This window comes from Rhinoderma darwinii, chromosome 2 (assembly GCF_050947455.1).
Source record: "Rhinoderma darwinii isolate aRhiDar2 chromosome 2, aRhiDar2.hap1, whole genome shotgun sequence".
Taxonomy (NCBI): Eukaryota; Metazoa; Chordata; class Amphibia; order Anura; family Rhinodermatidae; genus Rhinoderma; species Rhinoderma darwinii.
Window position 1 is genome coordinate 472,127,400 of NC_134688.1, and position 20,860 is coordinate 472,148,259.

Sequence of the window (20,860 nt, forward strand, 5' to 3'; positions counted from 1 at the left end):
TTTCTGCCATGTGTATTTCTAGGTCTTTTTTTTTTTTTTTTACGTTTTTCTTTTACAGCTTTTCTTTGCCACCAGATGGCGCCAGACGATCATTACAATTTGTAATGCAAAAACTGAAGGAATAGAAGAAGTACTTTTAAAAAAATGATCAGGGGGAGAAGAAAATATCTAATATAGAAAGTTGCATTTACTTTTATGTTACTAATATATATATTTTATTATTATTACTGTGTTGCTGCTATTAAATTGACAGGTCACATAAGCTTTAAGAATATCATACTTTTTTTTGCCATAACTCAGTAGTACATGTGAATATAAGAAACTTTGTAAAAAAAAATTATAGAAAGAAATTGGCATCTTCCTCAACTTCCAGCAGTCTCCAGTTCTCATTTCCCTGTCTGTAGCTTCTCTGAAAATGTTCAGAAACCTCCTCAGTCTAAAAAAAAATCTGTCTGCAATAATTTAGTAAAAAGTAGATTGGGAGAAGGACGAGGAGGGGGATGCAGCTGCAGTTTCTTCCTAAGTGTTTTAGTGAAACAGTATTGGGAGGGGAGGGGGAACAGCAGAGGGAGGCATCTGATTGGCTCAGAGCACATAGCACTGTTTTTATTTCATACCCGGAAGAGTCCGCCCACTCTAGCATAGCCCTCAGCTCCGATCTGGTTGAACTGATTATGTAATATTTCGAAATCCCCATTACCTCCAATTTGTCCTTTGTTTTTCACTTTTAGATTATGTACCCAACATCTTCAGGTGTGAAAGGGATCAATTTATATATTACTGTTTCAGGTTCTAGAGCATCATGGGAAGCATGTGTTAAAATGTAGCTCCACCTTTATTTATCATTGGCTCTTTAGTCAGCAAATGTCAAACCCAGTATATTTGTAATATATATTTATTACATTTTTGCTACATGGAAACCCTTTAAATGCTGCTGTTGACAGATCTGGTTTTCTCACTCTGTGTCTCTGCTGGTTGTCATTGAAAACAGTCAACAAGCTTGTCGCCAAATACATCCCTAACCGCTTAGCTGGGTAATGCTGGGAGATTTCAGCTCTGAAGTTTGCAGAGTAGTGAGTGCAGCTCTGCAGTATAATACAGGAAGTAACTCAGGATCAGTACAGGATAAGTAATGTAATGTATGTACACAGTGACTACACCAGCAGAATAGTGAGTGCAGCTCTGGAGTATAATACAGGATGTAACTCAGGATCAGTACAGGATAAGTAATGTTATGTATGGACACGGTGACTCCACCAGCAGAATAGTGAGTACAGCTCTGGAGTATAATACAGGATATAACTCAGGATCAGTACAGGATAAGTAATGTAATGTATGTACACAGAGACTCCACCAGCAGAATAGTGAGTGCAGCTCTGGAGTATAATACAGGATGTAACTCAGGATCAGTACAGGATAAGTAATGTAATGTATGTACACAGTGACTCCACCAGCAGAATAGTGAGTGCAGCTCTGGAGTATAATACAGGATGTAACTCAGGATCAGTACAGGATAAGTAATGTAATGTATGTACACAGTGACTCCACCAGCAGAATAGGGAGTGTAGCTCTGGAGTATAATACAGGATGTAACTCAGGATCAGTACAGGATAAGTAATGTAATGTATGTACACAGTGACTCCACCAGCAGAATAGTGAGTGCAGCTCTGGAGTATAATACAGGATGTAACTCAGGATCAGTACAGGATAAGTAATGTAATGTATGTACACAGTGACTCCGCCAGCAGAATAGTGAGTGCAGCTCTGGAGTATAATACAGGATGTAACTCAGCATCAGTACAGGATAAGTAATGTAATGTATGTACACAGTGACTCCACCAGCAGAATAGTGAGTGCAGCTCTGGAGTATAATACAGGATGTAACTCAGGATCAGTACAGGATAAGTAATATAATGTATGTACACAGTGACTCCACCAGCAGAATAGTGAGTGCAGCTCTGGAGTATAATACAGGATGTAACTCAGGATCAGTACAGGATAAGTAATGTAATGTATGTACACAGTGACTCCACCAGCAGAATAGGGAGTGTAGCTCTGGAGTATAATACAGGATGTAACTCAGGATCAGTACAGGATAAGTAATGTAATGTATGTACACAGTGACTCCACCAGCAGAATAGTGAGTGCAGCTCTGGAGTATAATACAGGATGTAACTCAGGATCAGTACAGGATAAGTAATGTAATGTATGTACACAGTGACTCCACCAGCAGAATAGTGAGTGCAGCTCTGGAGAATAATACAGGATGTAACTCAGCATCAGTACAGGATAAGTAATGTAATGTATGTACACAGTGACTCCACCAGCAGAATAGTGAGTGCAGCTCTGGAGTATAATACAGGATGTAACTCAGGATCAGTACAGGATAAGTAATATAATGTATGTACACAGTGACTCCACCAGCAGAATAGTGAGTGCAGCTCTGGAGTATAATATAGGATGTAACTCCGGATCAGTACAGGATAAGTAATGTAATGTATGTACACAGTGACTCCACCAGCAGAATAGTGAGTGCATTTCTGGAGTATAATACAGGATATAACTCAGGATCAGTACAGGATAACTAATGTAATGTATGTACACAGTGACTCCACCAGGAGAATAGTGAGTGCAGCTCTGGAGTATAATACAGGATGTAACTCAGGATCAGTACAGGATAAGTAATGTAATGTATGTACACAGTGACTCCACCAGCAGAATAGGGAGTGTAGCTCTGGAGTATAATACAGGATGTAACTCAGGATCAGTACAGGATAAGTAATGTAATGTATGTACACAGTGACTCCACCAGCAGAATAGTGAGTGCAGCTCTGGAGTATAATACAGGATGTAACTCAGGATCAGTACAGGATAAGTAATGTAATGTATGTACACAGTGACTCCACCAGCAGAATAGTGAGTGCAGCTCTGGAGAATAATACAGGATGTAACTCAGCATCAGTACAGGATAAGTAATGTAATGTATGTACACAGTGACTCCACCAGCAGAATAGTGAGTGCAGCTCTGGAGTATAATACAGGATGTAACTCAGGATCAGTACAGGATAAGTAATATAATGTATGTACACAGTGACTCCACCAGCAGAATAGTGAGTGCAGCTCTGGAGTATAATATAGGATGTAACTCCGGATCAGTACAGGATAAGTAATGTAATGTATGTACACAGTGACTCCACCAGCAGAATAGTGAGTGCAGCTCTGGAGTATAATACAGGATATAACTCAGGATCAGTACAGGATAACTAATGTAATGTATGTACACAGTGACTCCACCAGGAGAATAGGGAGTGTAGCTCTGGAGTATAATACAGGATGTAACTCAGGATCAGTACAGGATAAGTAATGTAATGTATGTACACAGTGACTCCACCAGCAGAATAGGGAGTGTAGCTCTGGAGTATAATACAGGATGTAACTCAGGATCAGTACAGGATAAGTAATGTAATGTATGTACACAGTGACTCCACCAGCAGAATAGTGAGTGCAGCTCTGGAGTATAATACAGGATGTAACTCAGGATCAGTACAGGATAAGTAATGTAATGTATGTACACAGTGACTCCGCCAGCAGAATAGTGAGTGCAGCTCTGGAGTATAATACAGGATGTAACTCAGCATCAGTACAGGATAAGTAATGTAATGTATGTACACAGTGACTCCACCAGCAGAATAGTGAGTGCAGCTCTGGAGTATAATACAGGATGTAACTCAGGATCAGTACAGGATAAGTAATATAATGTATGTACACAGTGACTCCACCAGCAGAATAGTGAGTGCAGCTCTGGAGTATAATACAGGATGTAACTCAGGATCAGTACAGGATAAGTAATGTAATGTATGTACACAGTGACTCCACCAGCAGAATAGGGAGTGTAGCTCTGGAGTATAATACAGGATGTAACTCAGGATCAGTACAGGATAAGTAATGTAATGTATGTACACAGTGACTCCACCAGCAGAATAGTGAGTGCAGCTCTGGAGTATAATACAGGATGTAACTCAGGATCAGTACAGGATAAGTAATGTAATGTATGTACACAGTGACTCCACCAGCAGAATAGTGAGTGCAGCTCTGGAGAATAATACAGGATGTAACTCAGCATCAGTACAGGATAAGTAATGTAATGTATGTACACAGTGACTCCACCAGCAGAATAGTGAGTGCAGCTCTGGAGTATAATACAGGATGTAACTCAGGATCAGTACAGGATAAGTAATATAATGTATGTACACAGTGACTCCACCAGCAGAATAGTGAGTGCAGCTCTGGAGTATAATATAGGATGTAACTCCGGATCAGTACAGGATAAGTAATGTAATGTATGTACACAGTGACTCCACCAGCAGAATAGTGAGTGCAGCTCTGGAGTATAATACAGGATATAACTCAGGATCAGTACAGGATAACTAATGTAATGTATGTACACAGTGACTCCACCAGGAGAATAGTGAGTGCAGCTCTGGAGTATAATACAGGATGTAACTCAGGATCAGTACAGGATAAGTAATGTAATGTATGTACACAGTGACTCCACCAGCAGAATAGGGAGTGTAGCTCTGGAGTATAATACAGGATGTAACTCAGGATCAGTACAGGATAAGTAATGTAATGTATGTACACAGTGACTCCACCAGCAGAATAGTGAGTGCAGCTCTGGAGTATAATACAGGATGTAACTCAGGATCAGTACAGGATAAGTAATGTAATGTATGTACACAGTGACTCCACCAGCAGAATAGTGAGTGCAGCTCTGGAGAATAATACAGGATGTAACTCAGCATCAGTACAGGATAAGTAATGTAATGTATGTACACAGTGACTCCACCAGCAGAATAGTGAGTGCAGCTCTGGAGTATAATACAGGATGTAACTCAGGATCAGTACAGGATAAGTAATATAATGTATGTACACAGTGACTCCACCAGCAGAATAGTGAGTGCAGCTCTGGAGTATAATATAGGATGTAACTCCGGATCAGTACAGGATAAGTAATGTAATGTATGTACACAGTGACTCCACCAGCAGAATAGTGAGTGCAGCTCTGGAGTATAATACAGGATATAACTCAGGATCAGTACAGGATAACTAATGTAATGTATGTACACAGTGACTCCACCAGGAGAATAGGGAGTGTAGCTCTGGAGTATAATACAGGATGTAACTCAGGATCAGTACAGGATAAGTAATGTAATGTATGTACACAGTGACTCCACCAGCAGAATAATGAGTGCAGCTCCTGGACCCCAACGTAAATCTATACACCAGGGCCCGGGTATGACTGGTACTTCTGCCTTCGATAGCTACAGTGCTGCTCCTATTGACATTAGTTGTAAAATGGGGGATCGTCATCCCAAATAAATAAAAAGGTTCCCTGGAGATTGGAGTGAAGGGGTAGAGATAGGGGCATTGCCAGACCCCTCCGCCACGTTATTGCCATTGTAATTCACGGCAGCAGCAGATGATGGTTGTGTAGGAGAAGTCCCGGGGCCTAGTAATAAGTAATAGACACTAATCCCAGTATATAATCATCTCTCCTAAGTGCCGGGATGGATCTTCTCTACAATGATTCACTGTTTTTCTTGTTTTTATTACTCAACAATCACCCTGCCAAGAAAAACCTGGCGTCGTCATCTGCCTGAGAACCCGAGCAAAATGTATCCATCGTGATAAAAAGATAATTAGATGTCACTCCGGAACGTCGCGGTAATTTTCATCCCCTGTATTATTAGCACAACCTGATGTCGCTGTTTCCCGTAGAGTGTTACTGATTGAAGCCTTAACAACACTGTTTTTTCAGCTAAGCAGTAAAACAAATGGGCATAGTGCCAGTCAAGTATGTGCTGCCATGGTGCCAGTCATGTATGTGCTGCCATGGTGCCAGTCATGTATGTGTTGCCATGGTGCCAGTCATGTATGTGCTGCCATGGTGCCAGTCATGTATGTGCTGCCATGGTGCCAGTCATGTATGTGCTGCCATGGTACCAGTCATATATGTGCTGGCATGGTGCCAGTCAAGTATGTGCTGCCATGGTGCCAGTCATGTATGTGCTGCCATGGCGTCAATAATTTTTGTGCTGCCATGGTGCCACCTTTACAGTACTAGGGTCGTAAGTTTGACACCAACTATAGCGCCATCTGCCTGCAATTTCATGGTGTGCGTAAGTTTTCTTCTGCAGTCTATAAGCATCCTGTTATATGAATTGGTTTCCTACTAAATTAACCCTACTGTATGCATGTGTGCCTGGCAATGAAATTAGATTGTAAGCTCCATGGAGGCAGCGGCTGATGTGAAGCATGGAGGAATATGTGTGTGCTGCGTAAGATCTAGAAAAAACATAGATGCAGCAGAGCTGAGTGTGTAGCATTTCCACATTCTGTGTCATTTATGTTTTTTCTTTGATTTTTGGTCTATAGTGTATTTTGTTCACTGCACTTTTGGCACAGAATTCGATTTTTGTTTGTTACAAAAAATATTTTGTGCCACGTATTGCAGATTTTGTGCTTTTATGTGATTTGTGAACGCGTATTATGGATTTTGTGTTGGGAGGACTTACAAAAGTAAAACATTCAAACATCACTGTAACATACATAACCGAAACATTCGACTAGACTATATAATAAAGTTTAGGATGTGACCCGCACTGAAATAGGTTGGAGGAAGATAGAAAGACAAAAGGGAATATTTAAGAAAATGGACATTAGATCCATGAGATAGTCTCTAAAATAGGATAATAAATAAAAAATAAATAAATAATATAGTAAATAAATGACTCATTACTTACATAAAAAATTCAAAATAAAAAGAAGCAAAAAAAAGCACAAAAACGAAAAATATTTTTCCTACTATGTTGTATTAGACACAATAAATGGAAATGATTTATTTGAATAGTTTATATCTAATACAGTATAGTAGAAAAAATGGAATGTTTTGTTTTCAAGGAGGCAAAAATATTAGTAAACAATGTTAATAAGAGTAGACAATCTTGCCCTTAATGAGGTCAATAAAACTTAAAGGGGTATTCCTGATTTTGCATGGTACAGAGCTCCAAATCTCCTGCATAGACATGGTGTTAAACGATAAAATTCTGGCTTTCTGCAGCCACCACTAGGGGGAGCTTACTGCATATGAATTATACACACGGTTTGCTGTAAGCTCCTCAGGTCCCTCTAGTGGTGGCTGCGGGCAGACAGAATTTCATCATGTAACTGTCTATTCAGGTGATTTGAAGAACGGAGCCCTGAGTGCTATAAAGGTACTGTAAGAAATTAATCAGCACGGGATGCGGTGTCTAAAAAACGACATAATGTTAAAAAGTGCAGATTTACTTTAATAATAATTATTCATAGTACCTATACACATCATAGATCCATGCTGCTCAGAAAAATTCTGCCTCCAATATATGCATACATAAACGGAATCTCCGCCTCTTAGCACCATATCGTTTTCAAATCCTATATTCTGTGCTGATGTATTTCTTAATATATCTCTATAGGGGTCGCTGCTCTGTTTTTATGATATTGAGAATAAACATAGTGCCTAATGATAAAATTCTAGCTGTATGAAGCCACCACTAGAGGGAGCTTACTGTATACTGTTTTATTATTGAGTTATATGCATAAATTGTATGCAGTAAGCTCCTCAGCTCCCCATAGTGGTGGCTGCAGGCAGACAGAATTATGTATATGTAGGGGATTTAGCGCTAATAAAACCAATGAGCTCTGACCGCTATAAGGATATATTAAGAAACAAATCAGCACAGAATTTTGGGCCTATTATGTTTAACCCCTTTTCGTCGTAAAGAACTTTCAGATTTTAATTTTAGTTTTTTCCTCCCCACCTTCCAAAAGCCATAACTTCTTTATTTTTACATCTATATAGTACTATGAGGGCTTGATTTTTGCAAGACGAGTTGTAGTTTTTCGTAGCATCATTTATTGTGCCATATAATGTACTGGGAAACAGGAAAACAATTATTTGTAGAGTTGAAAATGGAAAAAACAGCGATTCCTCCATTGTTGTTTGCGCGCCGTTTTTACGGAATTCACTGTGCAATTAAAACAACACGTTAACTTTATTCTGCGGGTCAATACGATTACGGCGATACCAAATATATATCGTTTTTTCTACATTTTACAAATAAAAACCTAAGTGTGTAAAAAAGAAAATGTATTTTGTGTCGCCAAATTCCGAGAGCCAGAACTTTTTATTTTTTCGTCGATTAAGCGGTATGAGGGCTTATTGTTTGCGGGATAAGCTGTCGTTTTTAATAATACCATTTTGGTGTACATGCGACGGTTTGATCACTTTTTATTTCATTTTTTGTAAGAGATGAGGTGACCAAAAAATAGAGATTCTGGCGTTTACAGTTTCTCACGGCGTTCACCGTGCGGGTTAAATAATGATATATTGTAATAGTTCAGACTTTTACGGACGCGGCGATACCAATTATGTTTATTTATTTAGTTTTTTACTATGCTCTAGGGGGGAAATGTTTTTTTTTTTGAACTTTTTATTTTTTTAACATTAAAAAAACCCTTCATTTCACTCGTTTTTACTTTTTTTTATTAGTCTAATGGGCGCCTTGATACTGATAACTACAGTGTGATTTTTTTCAAACATTTTTATTATTTCTAAGTTATGAGCATTTTTCTAAATATGCTAATGTGGCTATAATTGCCGCTTACGTGTTCTTTTCACTCCGGGCGCTGTCATGTTTTCTGTAGAGTTCTCCTCTTCCCATCCCAGTAACACAGTCTGATCATATAGTATACAACTTCCCTTAAAGAGGCTCTGTCACCAGATTTTGCAGCCCCTATCTGCTATTGCAGCAGATCGGCGCTGCAATGTAGATTACAGTAACGTTGTTAGTTTTAAAAAGTGGGCGTGTATTATGTGCGTACATCGGGGCGTTTTTACTTCTTTTACTAGCTGGGCGTTCTGATGAGAAGTATCATCCACTTCTCTTCACAACGCCCAGCTTCTGGCAGTGCAGACACAGCGTGTTCTCCAGAGATCACGCTGTGACGTCACTCACTTCCTGCCCCAGGTCCTGCATCGTGTCGGCCACATCGGCATCAGAGGCTACAGTTGATTCTGGAGCAGCATCAGCATTTGCAGGTAAGTAGCTACATCGACTTACCTGCAAACGCTGATGCTGCTGCAGAATCATCTGTAGCCTCTGGTGCCGATGTGTCCTCGCTCGTCTGACACGATGCAGGACCTGTGAGTGACGTCGCAGATCTGCACTGCCAGAAGCTGGGCGTTCTGAAGAGAAGTGGATGACACTTCTCATCAGAACGCCCAGCTAGTAAAAGAAGTAAACACGCCCCGATGTACGCACATAATACACGCCCAGTTGGACTTTTACTTTTAAACACACCCACTTGGACTTTTGCAAGCCTCATTTGCATAAATACAAAAATGGTCATAACTTGGCCAAAAATGCTCGTTTTTTTAAAAATAAAAACGTTACTGTAATCTACATTGCAGCGCCGATCTGCTGCAATAGCAGATAGGGGCTGCAAAATCTGGTGACAGAGCCTCTTTAAGAGTGAATTTTTCATGGTAATTTTTTTTTCAATTTAAAGTGATATCGTCTCATATATCACCATGTAAAGATAATTAAAAATATACATAGAGGCAACAGCCGGAGAACCTTTATTATCCATGTGCCATTTTTCGCTTTTAATTATCATCAGCAAAATCTGTTATGTCAAATGTGGCATAAGCCAGTCTTTCTAAAAAAAAACAAAGAAAAAAAACCTCAAGTCTTGTCAGTCGTACGGAAAATTGATTAGCAAGTGTCTAAGAATTGACGGCGCGTCAAGCGATGAGAACATTTTAATTAGCTTGGTACGCAGACCCATATGGCTGAGGAAGAACCAGCATATGTTTCATCAGAACAAAAAAAGTGCGGAAACAGTCTTTCTTGTTCAGAAGGTTTCAGCCGTCTTGTCTCACGTCTCCGCAGCAGGAGGAAGCTTCCGGGACGATTCCAAAAAGTTTGTTTTTCACATTTTTTTTAAAAATATTTTTCTTTTTCAAATAAAGTTTAAGCAGCCGTAAAGAAGTTCCATAGTAGTCAGAAACCGATGAAGTGTAGTCCTCACAGGCCTTTTTTTTAAAAATGTTTGTATTAGCCATCTGTAAAGAAAATGAAGAAAAATAAATGTAGAGATAAAAAAAAAATGAAAATTGAAAGAACATTTTTTTTATTTATATAGTTTGAAAAAAAATAATAATTATATACTATATAGTTGATAATTTTTTTTCTACATATATATATATTTTTTTATAGATTTATTTTGATCAAAAATGTTTATTATATTTTTTCATCATTTTTTTATTATTGAATATGTAATAAAAAAAAAATAAAAAAAAAAAATGTGAAAAGTAACTTTTTTTATTGTTCCGAAGCATCTAAAAGAAAACAAATGAAGTCCTGATTAAAAATCACCTACTGTTTTGTGTATGAAGGACCTATGCAGTCCCGGAGGTGTAGTCTGACCCTACAGTCTTAGGCCATGTCCACACTTGCGTCGTGGCTACCGTTTATAATATAACAGTGGATACCAATAGTCGTCGGACCCCATTGAAAAATAAAATAAGTTCTGTCAGAGTTCTAGTGTGGTGTTCGACATTTTGATGGGAAGAATACTGCAGCATTCTGTTGAATCAGACTACAAAAGGTTTGTTTATAGTCTGTTACCATGGAGACACATAGGTCTGCATAGGAGCTGTAGACACAAAACGGTAGGAGATATTTTTGGTTTCAATGGTGGACCGACCTGTTAAGGTTTTTCTCATTTAAGACATTTATGGGATATCTACAGGGACCCGCACCTGAATCGAGAACAGGTGACAAAAACAACTGTGCATAATTATCCACATCTCTTAAGTAGTTTGCACTTACATAGTGACACACTTGGTGTCTACACCTCAATGTTCATGTCCGTGAAGCCCCGTTTCCCCTCGTTCACTAGTGTAGGTCTCTCAGTCCTTGTGTGCCAGACCAAAACCTGTATCAAAGGAAGATTAGTCGTCATAATATATCCACTGTATAGGATTATACGACGAGAATACAATACATGCCGGCTGCCGCTATATTGTACCGTATACTGCCTTCTAAGGGGAAGTCTGCATGATGAGTCTGGCAGAAGACATGTCTACAAGTAGAAGTATCAGAGTAACATAATATTAATATTTAATGACAGTGATGTTCGACTGCGGTTAAGTTCAGAATCATTGTCAACAGAATATTAGATCGATAAATTCAGACATTAGATAAATAAATAAAAATGGGAACGTAGATAGACATGTCACAGAAATAGATAGATAGATAGATATGAGATAGATAGATAGATAGAGTGAAGGAAATAAGTATTTGATCCCTTGCTGATTTTGTAAGTTTGACCACTGTCAAAGACATGAACAGTCTAGAATTTTTAGGCTAGGTTAATTTTACCAGTGAGAGATAGATTATATAATTTTTAAAAAAAAAAATAACATTGTCAAAATTATATATATTTATTTGCATTGTGCACAGAGATATAAGTATTTGATCCCTTTGGCAAACAAGACTTAATACTTGGTGGCAAAAGCCTTGTTGGCAAGCACAGCAGTCAGACGTTTTTTGTAGTTGATGATGAGGTTTGCACACATGTTAGATGGAATTTTGGCCCACTCCCCTTTGCAGATCATCTGTAAATCATTAAGATTATCGAGGCTGTCGCTTGGCAACTCGGATCTTCAGCTCCCATAAGTTTTCGATGGGATTAAGGTCTTGAGACTGGCTAGGCCACTCCATGACCTTAATGTGCTTCTTTTTGAGCCACTCCTTTGTTGCCTTGGCTGTATGTTTCGGGTCATTGTCGTGCTGGAAGACCCAGCCACGAGCCATTTTTAATGTCCTGGTGGAGGGAAGGAGGTTGTCACTCAGGATTTGACGGTACATGACTCCATCCATTCTCCCATTGATGCGGTGAAGTAGTCCTGTGCCCTTAGCAGAGAAACACCCCCAAAACATAATGTTTCCACCTCCATGCTTGACAGTGGGGACGGTGTTCTTTGGGTCATAGGCAGCATTTCTCTTCCTCCAAACACGGCGAGTTGAGTTAATGGCAAAGAGCTCAATTTTAGTCTCATCTGACCACAGCACCTTCTCCCAATCACTCTCAGAATCATCCAGATGTTCATTTGTAAACTTCAGACGGGCCTGTACATGTGCCTTCTTGAGCAGGGGGACCTTGCGGGCACTGCAGGATTTTAATCCATTACGGCGTAATGTGTTACCAATGGTTTTCTTGGTGACTGTGGTCCCAGCTGCCTTGAGATCATTAACAAGTTCCCCCCGTGTAGTTTTCGGCTGAGCTCTCACCTTCCTCAGGATCAAGGATACTCCACGAGGTGAGATTTTGCATGGAGCCCCAGATCGATGTCGATTGACAGTCATTTTGAATGTCTTCCATTTTCTTACTATTGCACCAACAGTTGTCTCCTTCTCACCCAGCGTCTTACTTATGGTTTTGTAGCCCATTCCAGCCTTGTGCAGGTCTATGATCTTGTCCCTGACATCCTTAGAAAGCTCTTTGGTCTTGCCCATGTTGTACAGGTTAGAGTCAGACTGATCATTGAGTCTGTGGACAGGAGTCTTTTATACAGGTGACCATGTAAGAGCTGTCTATAATGAAGGCACCAAGTTGATTTGGAGCGTGTAACTGGTCTGGAGGAGGCTGAACTCTTAATGGTTGGTCGGGGATCAAATACTTATTTCTCTGTGCACAATGCAAATAAATATATATCATTTTTACAATGTGATTTTCTTTTTTTTTTTTATATATAATCTATCTCTCACTGGTAAAATTAACCTAGCCTAAAAATTCTAGACTGTTCATGTCTTTGACAGTGGGCAAACTTACAAAATCAGCAAGGGATCAAATACTTATTTCCTTCACTGTAGATAGATATGAGATAGATATGAGATAGATAGATAGATAGATAGATAGATAGATAGATAGATAGATAGATAGATATGAGATAGATAGATAGATAGATAGATAGATAGATATGAGATAGATTGATAGATTTGAGATAGATAGATAGATAGATAGATATGAGATAGATAGATAGATAGATAGATATGAGATAGATAGATAGATATGAGAGATAGATAGATATGAGATAGATAGATAGATAGATAGATAGATAGATAGATATGAGATAGATAGATAGATAGATAGATAGATAGATAGATATGAGATAGATTGATAGATTTGAGATAGATAGATAGATAGATAGATAGATATGAGATAGATAGATAGATAGATATGAGATAGATAGATAGATATGAGAGATAGATAGATATGAGATAGATAGATAGATAGATAGATATGACATGTCACAGTCACACAAAACCCAGACACTTTTTGTTGACTTTACCTCTAAAGAGGAAGACAAGAGGAAAACAAATGTATTTTTCTACACTCCACCCCTCCGCCTGGCACACAGCCTTGTTACACGGAGCACCCCTCCGCCTGGCACACAGCCTTGTTACACGGAGCACCCCTCCGCCTGGCACACAGCCTTGTTACACGGAGCACCCCTCCGCCTGGCACACAGCCTTGTTACACGGAGCACCCCTCCGCTTGGCACACAGCATTGTTACACTGAGCACCCCTCCGCCTGGCACACAGCCTTGTTACACGGAGCACCCCTCCGCCTGGCACACAGCCTTGTTACACGGAGCACCCCTCCGCCTGGCACACAGCCTTGTTACACTGAGCACCCCTCCGCTTGGCACACAGCATTGTTACACTGAGCACCCCTCCGCCTGGCACACAGCCTTGTTACATGGAGCACCCCTTCGCCTGGCACACAGCCTTGTTACACGGAGCACCCCTCCGCCTGGCACACAGCCTTGTTACACGGAGCACCCCTCCGCCTGGCACACAGCCTTGTTACACGGAGCACCCCTCCGCCTGGCACACAGCCTTGTTACACTGAGCACCCCTCCGCCTGGCACACAGCCTTGTTACACGGAGCACCCCTCCGCCTGGCACACAGCCTTGTTACACGGAGCACCCCTCCGCCTGGCACACAGCCTTGTTACACGGAGCACCCCTCCGCCTGGCACACAGCCTTGTTACACGGAGCACCCCTCTGCCTGGCACACAGCCCTGTTACACGAAGCACCCCTCCGCCTGGCGCACAGCCTTGTTACACGGAGCAACCCTCCGCCTGGTGCACAGCCTTGTTACACGGAGCACCCCTCCGCCTGGCGCACAGCCTTGTTACACGGAGCACCCCTCCGCCTGGCACACAGCCTTGTTACACGGAGCACCCCTCCGCCTGGCACACAGCCTTGTTACACTGAGGACCCCTCCGCCTGGCACACAGCCTTGTTACACGGAGCACCCCTCCGCCTGGCACACAGCCTTGTTACACGGAGCACCCCTCCGCCTGGCACACAGCCTTGTTACACGGAGCACCCCTCCGCCTGGCACACAGCCTTGTTACACTGAGCACCCCTCCGCCTAGCACACAGCCTTGTTACACGGAGCACCCCTCCGCCTGGCACACAGCCTTGTTACACAGAGCACCCCTCCGCCTGGCACACAGCCTTGTTACACGTAGCACCCCTCTGCCTGGTACACAGTCTTGTTACACGGAGCACCCCTCCGCCTGGCACACAGCCTTGTTACACGGAGCACCCCTCCGCCTGGCACACAGCCTTGTTACACTGAGCACCCCTCCGCCTGGCACACAGCCTTGTTACACGGAGCACCCCTTCGCCTGGCACACAGCCTTGTTACACGGAGCACCCCTCCGCCTGGCACACAGCCTTGTTACACGGAGCACCCCTCCGCCTGGCACACAGCCTTGTTACACTGAGCACCCCTCCGCCTGGCACACAGCCCTGTTACACGAAGCACCCCTCCGCCTGGCACACAGCCTTGTTACACGGAGCACCCCTCCGCCTGGCGCACAGCCTTGTTACACGGAGCACCCCTCCGCCTGGCGCACAGCCTTGTTACACGGAGCACCCCTCCGCCTGGCGCACAGCCTTGTTACACGGAGCACCCCTCCGCCTGGCACACAGCCTTGTTACACTGAGCACCCCTCCGCCTGGCACACAGCCTTGTTACACGGAGCACCCCTCCGCCTGGCACACAGCCTTGTTACACGGAGCACCCCTCCGCCTGGCACACAGCCTTGTTACACGGAGCATCCCTCCGCCTGGCACACAGCCTTGTTACACGGAGCACCCCTCCGCCTGGCACACAGCCTTGTTACACGGAGCACCCCTCCGCCTGGCACACAGCCTTGTTACACTGAGCACCCCTCCGCCTGGCACACAGCCTTGTTACACTGAGCACCCCTCCGCCTGGCACACAGCCTTGTTACACGGAGCACCCCTCCGCCTGGCACACAGTCTTGTTACACGGAGCACCCCTCCGCCTGGCACACAGCCTTGTTACACGGAGCACCCCTCCGCCTGGCACACAGCCTTCTTACACGGAGCACCCCTCCACCTGGCACACAGCCTTGTTACACGGAGCACCCCTCCGCCTGGCACACAGCCTTGTTACACGGAGCACCCCTCCGCCTGGCACACAGCCTTCTTACACGGAGCACCCCTCCGCCTGGCACACAGCCTTCTTACACGGAGCACCCCTCCGCCTGGCACACAGCCTTGTTACACCGAGCACCGCTCCACCTGGCACACAGCCTTGTTACACCGAGCACCCCTCCGCCTGGCACACAGCCTTGTTACACGGAGCACCCCTCCGCCTGGCACACAGCCTTGTTACACGGAGCACCCCTCCGCCTGGCATACAGCCTTGTTACACGGAGCACCCCTCCGCCTGGCACACAGCCTTGTTACACGGAGCACCCCTCTGCCTGGCACACAGCCCTGTTACACGAAGCACCCCTCCGCCTGGCACACAGCCTTGTTACACGGAGCAACCCTCCACCTGGCGCACAGCCTTGTTACACGGAGCACCCCTCCGCCTGGCGCACAGCCTTGTTACACGGAGCACCCCTCCGCCTGGCGCACAGCCTTGTTACACAGAGCACCCCTCCGCCTGGCACACAGCCTTGTTACACGGAGCACCCCCTCTCCCATACCCAGTATAATGCCCCATATGTACGTACCTAATAGAAAAATAATAACATAATTACTTACCTATCCCCATTCCCACGTCAGGTGGAGGATTCTTCTCCTCCGGTCTGTGCTGTGCGTGACCCGGCGCAGACAGGTGCGATGACGTCACTACACGACGACTCCGCCCAGGAAAAAGTGTCAGTAAAATTCACTGTGCAACTATCCAACAAGTCACATCAGTCATCAATAACCCACATTTTATCAATCCAAACCATATCATTATACACGGGTACAAACAACCTCCAAGACCAGCAGCAGCAGATTGCAGAACAACTGACCCAACTAGCAAAGACTGCACAACAAAAGTTCCCCGGCAGTAAAATAATTCTATCATCCGTGCTCCCAAGAAAAGATGTACCCAACGAGATCACCAAGGCCATCAACACAGAGCTGGCAGTGAACATCGTCAAACATCAGCCTGGCACAACACTCCTCCATAGAGCGTCACCACCTGTATGACCACAAACACCTCAATAAACGAGGGGTCAGCCTGGCACAACACTCCTCCATAGAGCGTCACCACCTGTATGACCACAAACACCTCAATAAACGAGGGGTCAGCCTGGCACAACACTCCTCCATAGAGCGTCACCACCTGTATGACCACAAACACCTCAATAAACGAGGGGTCAGCCTGGCACAATGCTCCTCCATAGAGCGTCACCACCTGTATGACGACAAACACCTCAACAAACGAGGGGTCAGCCTGGCACAACACTCCTCCATAGAGCGTCACCACCTGTATGACCACAAACACCTCAACAAACGAGGGGTCAGCCTGGCACAACACTCCTCCATAGAGCGTCACCACCTGTATGACCACAAACACCTCAACAAACGAGGGGTCAGCCTGGCACAACACTCCTCCATAGAGCGTCACCACCTGTATGACCACAAACACCTCAATAAACGAGGGGTCAGCCTGGCACAACACTCCTCCATAGAGCATCACCACCTGTATGACCACAAACACCTCAACAAACGAGGGGTCAGCCTGGCACAACACTCCTCCATAGAGCATCACCACCTGTATGACGACAAATACCTCAACAAATGAGAGGTCAGCCTGGCACAACACTCCTCCATAGAGCGTCACCACCTGTATGACGACAAACACGTCAATAAACGAGGGGTCAGCCTGGCACAACACTCCTCCATAGAGCGTCACCACCTGTATGACGACAAACACCTCAACAAACGAGGGGTCAGCCTGGCACAACACTCCTCCATAGAGCATCACCACCTGTATGACGACAAACACCTCAACAAACGAGGGGTCAGCCTGGCACAACACTCCTCCATAGAGCGTCACCACCTGTATGACGACAAACACCTCAACAAATGAGAGGTCAGCCTGGCACAATACTCCTCCATAGAGCGTCACCACCTGTATGACGACAAACACGTCAATAAACGAGGGGTCAGCCTGGCACAACACTCCTCCATAGAGCGTCACCACCTGTATGACCACAAACACCTCAATAAACGAGGGGTCAGCCTGGCACAACACTCCTCCATAGAGCATCACCACCTGTATGACGACAAACACCTCAACAAATGAGAAGTCAGCCTGGCACAACACTCCTCCATAGAGCGTCACCACCTGTATGACGACAAACACGTCAATAAACGAGGGGTCAGCCTGGCACAACACTCCTCCATAGAGCGTCACCACCTGTATGACGACAAACACCTCAACAAACGAGGGGTCAGCCTGGCACAACACTCCTCCATAGAGCGTCACCACCTGTATGATGACAAACACCTCAACAAACGAGGGGTCAGCCTGGCACAACACTCCTCCATAGAGCGTCACCACCTGTATGACGACAAACACGTCAATAAACGAGGGGTCAGCCTGGCACAACACTCCTCCATAGAGCGTCACCACCTGTATGACGACAAACACGTCAATAAATGAGGGGTCAGCCTGGCACAACACTCCTCCATAGAGCGTCACCACCTGTATGACCACAAACACCTCAACAAACGAGGGGTCAGCCTGGCACAACACTCCTCCATAGAGCTTCACCACCTGTATGACCACAAACACCTCAATAAACGAGGGGTCAGCCTGGCACAACACTCCCCCATAGAGCGTCACCACCTATATGACCACAAACACCTCAATAAACGAGGGGTCAGCCTGGCACAACACTCCTCCATAGAGCATCACCACCTGTATGACGACAAACACCTCAACAAATGAGGTCAGCCTGGCACAACACTCCTCCATAGAGCGTCACCACCTGTATGACCACAAACACCTCAACAAACGAGGGGTCAGCCTGGCACAACACTCCTCCATAGAGCGTCACCACCTGTATGACGACAAACACCTCAACAAACGAGGGGTCAGCCTGGCACAACACTCCTCCATAGAGCATCACCACCTGTATGACGACAAACACCTCAACAAATGAGGTCAGCCTGGCACAACACTCCTCCATAGAGCGTCACCACCTGTATGACCACAAACACCTCAACAAACGAGGGGTCAGCCTGGCACAACACTCCTCCATAGAGCGTCACCACCTGTATGACGACAAACACCTCAATAAACGAGGGGTCAGCCTGGCACAACACTCCTCCATAGAGCGTCACCACCTGTATGACCACAAACACCTCAATAAACGAGGGGTCAGCCTTCTGGCCGTTCATTACAAGGTATATGGACACACAATGACGTCCTTTATAATCAGCAGCTGGAATATTCAAGGCCTCAACGCCTCAGCCTTTGGATGCAAAATGAACAATCCAGACTTCAACCAAAGACTGAAAAATATTGATATACAAATCCTCCTGGAAACATGGACTAGGACAGAGAATGAGTCCCTGGTGCCCACTGGATACAGGGAAATCTCTGTCCCCGCCCTGAAAAATAAACACATCAAGCAGGGCCGGTGTTCAGAAGGAATATTAGTCTGGTACAAGGAGGAGCTCCATGAGCAGATCAAAGCCGTGAAGCGAGGAGACAGCCACATCTGGATAAGAATAGGCCGCTCCATCCTCACCTCTCAGTCTGACATATACCTCTGCGCAACGTACATCGCACCGCCAGAGTCCCCGTACTCCAACCCAGACAGCTTTGAGATTATACAAAGGGAAGCCGCCCATTTCCAGACCCTGGGCAGCGTTCTCATCTACGGAGACCTCAATGCAAGAACGGGGAGAGATAAAGACTACCTGACCAATGATGGAAACATCTTCATCTTTGGAGCTGAGGCGACTGTCATAACTCCCTACAGAAAGAGAGAAACAGCTATGACAGCACCGTCAACAAAAGCGGGAAAAAACTATTGAATCTATGTCGAAGCTTAGGACTCCACATACTGAATGGCCGCACCAAGGGAGACTCTTTAGGAAGGTATACACTAAACTCCCATGTAGGCAGCAGTGTAGTAGACTATGCCATCACGGACATGGACCCCGCAAACATTGGCGCACTCATAGTCACCCCACAAACGCACCTGTCAGATCACAACCAATTACTTCTATACATCAAATCCACAAACAAACCATCTGCACAAAAACCACATCAAACCGGCCTCTTCAACCTGCCCCCATCTTATAAATGGTCCAAAACGTCAACTATAAAATATAAAGAGACAATGAACAGACCAGAAGTGCAGGAGATGCTTCACAACCTCTACAACAAGGTGTATGAGACAAGCCCAGGAGGGGTCAATCAGGCCGTAAATGACCTCAATAATATATTCTATACCATGGCAGAGAAGTCTGACCTGAAAAGAAGTGACTACAAGAGGCCACAAGAAATACTTTCCAACGGTTGGTTTGGCCGCGAGTGCAAAAGAAGTACGGAAGACCCTAAGAACTGCCTAAAATAAGAAGCACCGAGACCCAAACAACACCGGTCTGAAGGAGGCCTACAGCAACATACAGAGGCAATACAAGACCATCCTCCGAAAGAAAAAACAAAGTCACATCTCCACCAAACTTACCCAACTCCAAGATGCCCTCCATGACAACTCGTTCTGGGAATTATGGAAACACATGGGCAAAAATTGCAAGAAAAACAACCTTCATATCCAAAATGGCAACATATGGCTCCAATATTTCAGGGACCTCTACAAAGATATCCCGAATGAAGAACAAAGCCAACAACAAAAACAAATAATATCAAAATTGAAGGTGATGGAGGAAACACTGAAAGATTTTCAAACCCCCTGGATACACCAATAACACTGCAAGAAGTAACAGAGAGAACCTCAGACATAAGGTGTAAAAAATCCAGCGGCCTAGACGGAATTTCACCAGAAATGATAAAACACAGCCCGTCAGAAACACAGCCCGCCAGAAATACAGCCCGCCAGAAATGCAGCCCGCCAGGAACACAGCCCGCCAGAAACACAGCCCGCCAGAAACACAGCCCGCCAGAAACACAGCCCGCCAGAAACACAGCCCGCCAGAAACACAGCCCGCCAGAAACACAGCCCGCCAGAAATACAGGCCGCAATAGCTATTCAACATGGTGATGAGTGCCGGCTACTTCCCTCAAATCTGTAACCAAGGCCTTATAACACCAATCCACAAGAGTGGGGACAGGTACGACCCGGCCAACTACCGAGGGATATGTGTCAGCAGCAACCTGGGGAAACTGTTCAACAGCATCCTGAATAAGAGAATCCTCAGCTTCCTCTCCCAGCACAATG

General features: G+C 44.4%; 1 protein-coding gene across 1 annotated transcript in view; it reads right to left on the reverse strand.

The window, feature by feature from the left end:
- Positions 1-9,663: 9,663 nt before the first annotated feature.
- Positions 9,664-20,860, reverse strand: part of LOC142741656 (galactosylgalactosylxylosylprotein 3-beta-glucuronosyltransferase 1-like) — a 119,249-nt gene continuing 108,052 nt past the window's right edge. The window contains exons 5-6 of the mRNA XM_075851011.1: positions 10,935-11,040; positions 9,664-10,165 (exon numbers count right to left, since the gene is read on the reverse strand). Coding sequence (XP_075707126.1) covers positions 10,954-11,040 — 87 coding nt within the window. The 3' untranslated portion in view covers positions 9,664-10,165; positions 10,935-10,953. The remainder of the gene's footprint in view (positions 10,166-10,934; positions 11,041-20,860) is intronic.